At 42.0% G+C, this 7,513-nt stretch overlaps 1 protein-coding gene across 1 annotated transcript; it reads left to right on the forward strand.

Annotated features, from left to right (window-relative positions):
* The first annotated feature begins 1,635 nt into the window (after positions 1-1,635).
* On the forward strand, positions 1,636-7,299 carry slc2a1c (solute carrier family 2 member 1c). The gene is made up of 10 exons (XM_030116946.1): positions 1,636-1,650; positions 3,174-3,272; positions 3,624-3,784; positions 3,859-4,099; positions 4,298-4,460; positions 4,555-4,739; positions 4,957-5,058; positions 5,634-5,735; positions 6,521-6,724; positions 7,071-7,299. Exons 1-10 carry the CDS (start codon positions 1,636-1,638, stop codon positions 7,248-7,250), a joined length of 1,452 nt encoding a protein of 483 aa, XP_029972806.1. The 3' UTR covers positions 7,251-7,299.
* Positions 7,300-7,513: the final 214 nt, after the last annotated feature.

Genomic DNA, 7,513 nt, shown 5'->3' on the forward strand with positions numbered 1-7,513 from the left:
ACAGGGGCTGATGGAGGTGGCTCTTCGTTCTCCACCAATACAAACAGTCCTGTCAGATTTACCTTTCCTTCTGGTCATATGTAAGCCATCGTCTGGATTTGCTGTTTTTGCATTGTGTTCTGGATCTGATCCTGTACGTACATCCAGGGGCTTTATGCGTGTACAAGCAAATGCAGGCTACACAGTGGCCTGTTTGATGCACAAAACTCTGAAGGACTTAATGGCCATGTTGGCTGATGAGACGTTCCCCACAGCTTTGCCACAAAACCACATCGTTTGTGCATGAATATAGTCTTTCTCGTAAAATACTCACAAAAAATATGAAGCGATCCCCTGAGGGCAAGACGCTGATGGGAAGCAGATAAATGCAAACCAGAGAGAAACTCGTTCCTGTTCGAGTGAGTCATCGGCGAAGAACTTGTGTTCCAGAGTCAAGTGATTTTTCAATAAAACTTCACACTTAAGTTCATTTTGATGGCAGCATATTAAAAACTTTATGAACAGTTTAAATCACGCTACTTTAAAAACTCACGATGCTTTCCTTCTATCTCAAATTCTGGACTTTCTTCAATCTTTTTGCAGAATTGGAAGAACATTGGGCTGCTCAAAAGGAGGGAATACACTCAAAATAATTCATTATTCCCAGAGGGAAACTATTTTTTAATTTTTTTCCTTAGTTAAGCAATGGATATGGCTTCAGATCGGGAGGTGACTGCTCGACCAACCGACCCACAACTGCCCCGAACGTTAGAATTTAACTGCAAAGGATCAGTGTGATTGGTAGGCTGTGGTACAACTTTCATCAGAGCAGTGGTTAACACTGCCACTGCACAGTGTGAAGACCCTTGGTTTGAGTTTAGGTAGTTAAAACACACACGAGATGAAGTGGTGCCTCTAAATCACTTCTAAATGTAACTGTGGGTTTGTCCTGTGTTGGACCGGCGAGCCCTCTGTCTGATTTACTGGGATGTTCCATAAAACCTGCTAAATTACTAAAGAGGGTGTGGGGGGAAATCCTCACACACTCATCTCTTTGTTATTTACATACATTGCAAATTGAATTTCCAACCTGAATTCCTTGAAACACGAGGAGGAGGAGGAGGAGGAGGAGGAAGAGGAGGAGGAGGAGGAGAGCAGGCCCTCAGCTGGTATTCTGTCAGGTCAATCACACATTCACCAGCTGGGTGAGATTTCATCACCGAGGTCAGTGTGTGTGTGTGTGTGTGTGTGTGTGTGTGTTCAAATAGACACAGCCACATTTGAAACTCTGGGATGAAGACAGTAACAGTGGAGCGGACGGGGTATCCTGATAAAGATGCTAATATGAGACGTCAGCGTTGAGCTCCTGAACGATTTTCTGTAGAGAAAGTTGGACTCTACTTTTTTCAGACTGGATAAAACAAGACACACTCCACATTTTCTCCACAGTACAGGTAAGGTGGCCTACAAAGGTCTGAAATGTGTTTTACTGGCTTTTTACATGTAGAGTCATCATACACTGTATTCACCATGTCTGTGAAATGAAGCCATAAAAACAGGTTTTTCTTTCTCTCTTGCTGTGCAGGAAGGGAAGGTCCGGAGGAGATAAATGCACGTGCGGCTTCAGGGAAGTGACACCCCGCCTCACCCCAACAAATGGCATCCCAGCAGGTTCGTTTGCACTGAGCATTTTCTGGAAGTGAACGTGCAGTAAATGGAAAGAGCACGGGACGAATCCCTCGGGACATGTTGCCTACATGTGAAATGACTCCGGCTCCTGTATTGCATGACTTTTGACAATAGTTTTAGATAAAGAAAAAGAAGTGAGGCTCTATTTTGAGACGATGTCCCATTTTTCTATGGCTACAGAAAAAAAACTGGCTACAAACAAAATAAAAAAATAAAACAATAAAAGCATTCCAATGACATTTGAATTTTTATTTTTTTGTGTTGTGGAGCAGAAATAAAATATTTAACTCATATTCAAGTGTTTTAAATGCATCTGTACGCAACTGCACTCCTCACAACATATAACAACATTGTGATTTTGCTGTGATGTCGATTTTAAATGTTTTTCTGATGTTGCTAATCCTTAAAACAAATCATTTCAAACCAAAATAATTAATTCTCCTTAGTTAATGGTGAATTTGATATTTTCTCTTTCATTTCTGCTCACCTGACCTGCTTCTGTTGGCACAAAATTTTACTTTTAAAGTATTTGAAATATTTCAATCCATTTCTGATTCTTATTGTTCTGAAGATAGGCACTTTCCACTTTTCAATGAACTTGAGTTTTAAGACTGATATCAATTTATAATAATAATAAACCATGTACATGCAGGGTGGCTGTGATTAAATTAGGTTAATGGAAGAATATTTTGATGTGGACGGAAATTAAAATCATTTTCAAGAGGGCCTTGTTGGAAAACAAAACCTGAATAGTTTCTTTTTAATTGATTAATATCAAATATCAATAATAGAAACAGGAAAGAATGTCAATTGAACTTTGAGTTCACATTTATTTAAAATTATTGTCCTTTTTTTTTCTAACAACTTCCCCTAATGGAACCTGGTTTTAAGAGTTGTTAAATTAGAACATGTTACACTTTTTATTTTCCATTTCCAGATGTCTCAGGAAGTTTGTTACAGCTGGAAATGGTATATTTAATCTTATTCTCTAACCCTAACCCCTTACACATTTCAACACAAATTGAATACAATGTAAAATGTCATTATATATTACAATTCCTAGACTTTTCTTGATTCTTATCATTTTAGCTCATAAGCCCTGAAAAGAAAAAAAAAATCTCAAAAATCTCAAAACATTTCAGGGTAAGTTAAAGACCAAAATATCCCAAATAAATTATATATATTTATATATATATATATATATATATATATATATATATATATATATATATATATATATATATATATATATATATAAAATAAACTGTCAATATTTTAGTTTCTTGTCTGCTGTCATCAGACTTTATGTGCTTTTTACATTTAATTGGACATTTGAAATAAATCTGCAGCTTAAATATTTTTGATCTGTTGGTATTTTGTTCATGTTTTACGTTATTTTCTTGTTTCTGCTTCTATAGATCAACAAATCAATAAATCACCTCTGTCTGTCTTTTCTTCTGAGTGCACGAGATGTTTGACGAGATGTGACGTCCCCCCCTCTGCAGAGCCTTCTGACAGCCCCCCTCCTGACCTCCATCCTGGCCGCCGTGCTCGGATCCCTGCAGATCGGATATCACACCGGGAACGTTAACGCTCCGGCCAAGGTGAGCAGAGTAACAGATGAACATCTATCAGTCTTTTTTAAGTAAATGTTATTCAGAATAAGGATATTTTTTTGTCTGTATTCTTATAACTTTCTGCAAGTTGCGTAAGTTCTGTGAGCATTTACCATTTCTCACAGTGACTGTCTGATATTCAGGCGTCAATAAAACACTAAACAAAGTGAATGATTCCCTCAAACCCTGAGTTTCAGCCCCAGAAATGACTGTTTGGCACAGTGGTGCTTTTTCACAGGAAGACAAACCGTCTACATTCCCTGATGACCAAACGTTTGGCTGTAAAAGCTTCTATAAGGTGCAAAGTGATGCAGATCATCTCCATTTGATGTTGCTCAGATCATTGAGGAGTTTTTCAACCACACCTGGAGGAGCAGGCACAACGCCTCCATGCCAGACCACAGCCTGACTCTCCTGTGGTCGCTCTCCGTCAGCATCAAGGACTTCGGGGCTCTGCTGGGCTCGGTGGGAGTCAAATACGTGGCGGATTGCTATGGCAGGTAGGAGAGGATCACGGATGATTTGCAGATTTTCCATGGCTGCAGTTTCATCGTGGTTCCTCCTCCTCCTTCAGGCGGAACTCCATCCTGATCGTGAACGGTCTGTCTGTGGTGGGCGCCTGCATGATGTTCGCCTCCAAGGCCAGCGAGTCGTTCGAAGTCCTCATCCTGGGCCGGCTGGTGTTCGGCCTCTTCTGCGGCCTGGTGATGAGTCTGAACCCGCTCTACATCCAGGAGGTGTCCCCCACCAGCCTGAGAGGGGCCTTCGCCACGCTCAACCAGGTGTCCTTTGCCTCGGGCATCCTGGTGGGAATGGTGAGGACAGCCAGACCTCCAGAAACCTAACATTTGAAATCGAATTCATTAATTTAAAAATGTGATTCAGATTTGTACTTCAGTTCCCAAAACTACAAACTGAAAATGAAAAAAATCTGCAACTTTAGTTTGACTCAGTTGAGATAACCTGCAGTGACTGAGATGTAGAGTTCCAGTCTGGTCTTGTTCCGGCTGCAGGTTGCCGGTTTGGACACGGTGTTGGGCACTGAGCATTACTGGGCCATGATGCTGTCCCTGTCTCTCATCCCGGCAATGGCCCAGTACCTGGTCCTGCCCTTCTGCCCCGAGAGCCCCCGCTACCTCCTCATCAACAGGGGGGAGGAGAGCAGGGCGGAAGCCGGTGCGTTTCAGTACAGTTATGAGAGAATTCCAGGAATGGAAATCTTGTCGAGCTCTCTGGTTTCTCCGTGTGGTTTGCTGTTTGCGCCCCGCAGCCCTGCTGAGGCTCAGGGGCCCCACGGACAAAGCGTACGCCGAGCTGGAGGAGATGAAGGAGGAGGCGTCCCACACGCAGGGCGGCGTCACAATCCGGCACTTCTTCCAGAAACGCAGCTACAGGAAGCCCATCGCCCTGGTGCTCATCATCAACCTGGGGAGCCAGCTCTCTGGATTCAATGCGGTCGGTCACAAAACGTAAACATCAAATGCAGTGATATTTTAATAAATTGATGGTGTCACACGCAAGGCACGTGGGCCAAAAGTGGTAAATAGCTGAGATCACCTTCACAATGGATCAAGATATCTCTGCCGCTACACTTCTTATTTTGAGTTACCGCTTACACTCATTTCTCTCTGCCATCGCTGAATTTTGACCTTTTTTTTTTCCTCTTCCGCAGATCATCAACTATTCCACCAAAATGTTCCAGGCCAAGTTCGACCAGGCCAAATATCTGACTCTGGGTGTGGGAGCTGTCAACGTGACCTTCACTTTAGTCGCTGTGAGGACAAAATCTGAACCTCTGATATCACTGCTTCACATTCCCAGGTGTAATTTTACAGGGATGTCAAACACATTTCAGTTCAGGAGCCACGTACAGTGATAGAACCAGACCAGTAAATGAGCTTCAGAAAACAGAAAATGCGTTTAAAGTATATATATATATATATATATATATATATATATATATATATATATATATATATATAATATATAATATTAAAAAAAACACAACCTGAAATTAATAAAATCATTTACATTTAAATGCAGTAACAGCTTTTACAAATTTGCTTTATGGCCTGAACACAATATACAACATTTCTAATGCACAAGGGTTTGATCATAAACCTGTGAAATATTCCTGGTTTTCCTCCTTGTTGAATGAATTTAACTAGAAATGAATTTAACTAGAAACATCTGGTATGTCAGTAACGTCTGGAACAAAAGCTTATTTACATTTACATTTTCGTATTTGTACTAAACACCAGTGAATTCAGTTCTGATAACACTTCTGTGCCACTGGATCACATTGTTTCACTATCCACGCCCCGTCTGTCCTGTTTCCCTCCTCTGCAGTTCTTCCTGATGGAGCGGGCGGGGAGGAGACGGCTGCTCCTGACCGGCTTCATCTCCATCGCCGTGTGCAACTTGCTCATGACCATCGTTGACTCGGTGCTGGTAAGAGAGGCTTGTGATGAAATAATCTTTTGTAAATAGATCAACATCTGTATGTTTTTCATGATTTGGGAGGATTTTGTGCGATCCAGATTTGCATGAGCATACAACGTTTCAAGCTGAAACGCATCTTTCTATGCGCTTTCGTTTCTGAAAAGTTTCACGTTTACGTGGCGACGTTTTAAAAGCTAGGTCCAATGACAGAAAAAGAGAAATGTAGCTGTAACACAACATTTTCACTGGAATATTTCCATCCATCATTACAAACACTTGTATGCATGCTGAGCACACCGAGGTTATATTTACTCTGAAACTCTTGATGCTCAGATTAGATTTGCTGCTTTTTTTTCCCACGTTGTAGGTACACATATTTTATCAAGTGACTCAGACGTGATTCTTGTGATTCCTCTTGTCCACAACGTCACAAAAAAATCACAAATCGAACTTGTCATGTTCCCAAACTCCAGGCTACCTCTGAGCCGAGCCCTAACTGCAGTGGATGATGACATTTGTTTGATGCTAATCTTGCGGTGCATGAGGAGTTCTCCAAATACTGCCAGGACATTTTGGCTGTGAAGAATTGCCTCTTGTGGATATTGGAGTGCAGCCTGGACATGCAGTGAAAGTAGCACAGAGATTTTGTATTGTAACTTTAACATGAACTCAAAAATATAATCCTGATCAGATCTGAAGTTAGAATCGGGTGACATCATACTGTTGGTGTAAACACAGCTCTCCTGCCGCTGTCGGAGCACCTCTGATCCAGACTAACCCCCCCACCCCTGCAGCACCTGGTCCCAGAGCTGCGGAGTCTGCAGGTCCTCCTGGTCTTCCTCCTGATCTCGGCCTACGAGCTGGGCCCTGGACCCATTTCCTGGTTCATCGCCGCCGAGCTGTTCGACCAGCCCGGCAGGCCCATCGCCATGGCGTTCACCAGCATGCTCAACTGGGGAGGGAAGTTTGTTCTGGCCCTCCTCTTCCCTCCATTACTGGTGTGTATTTACTCTGGGCCTGCCTGCCATATGACCCAGGTAGACTTCAGGGGAAACTCCAGGGGTGGACTCCTTGTTTGTTTTTACACCTCCGAGACGCCGCTATTAAATAGAGGCCATAAATCTGCTCACTGTGTTGGCATTATCCATAATAAAATGCAGATAAATCTGTTAAATTTTGAATACTTGCAATAAATTTAATTCGCCGTAAACAGGGGGACATATCTGCTTGCTGCACTGCAGCCGACCTGAACCGGACGACACACTGAGCTTTACTTTAGATCACTTTTTATGCCTTTCAGTTGAATAAAAACTAACATCTCTTCTGTCTATTTCACACATTCAGAAAATATGCGGCGCTTATGTCTACCTCCTCTTCATGGTTGTGGCTCTGACCTCCTTCATCTTCACCTGGATTCGCCTCCCGGAGACAAAAGGTCGCACATTCGACGATATCGCTGAAGAGTTCAGAGGAGCAGAGGGGATCCTTTTGCATCATAAGGCCGGATTTAACACTTTCAACTGAGAGAAAACTCCCAGTATTTATTAATTCTGAGAGTGAAAAACTGTTCAAAAAGAACTCTGGATGTATAGATTTGTTGGCATATGCGGTATTGTCTCTTATTAAATCATTCCATCCTAAGCAGAGGAGAAATTTTGTCATAATTTAAATTTATCGCGTGATGCAGTCTCAAGGGATTCCTCTTGTATTTATTCATAAATGATAAGGTAATGTGATTGCTGTCCTTCGAAACGAAACATTACTTGAGTAAAGCCTTGAGCAAGATG

The sequence above is a fragment of the Salarias fasciatus genome, chromosome 19 (assembly GCF_902148845.1).
Source record: "Salarias fasciatus chromosome 19, fSalaFa1.1, whole genome shotgun sequence".
Taxonomy (NCBI): domain Eukaryota; kingdom Metazoa; phylum Chordata; class Actinopteri; order Blenniiformes; family Blenniidae; genus Salarias; species Salarias fasciatus.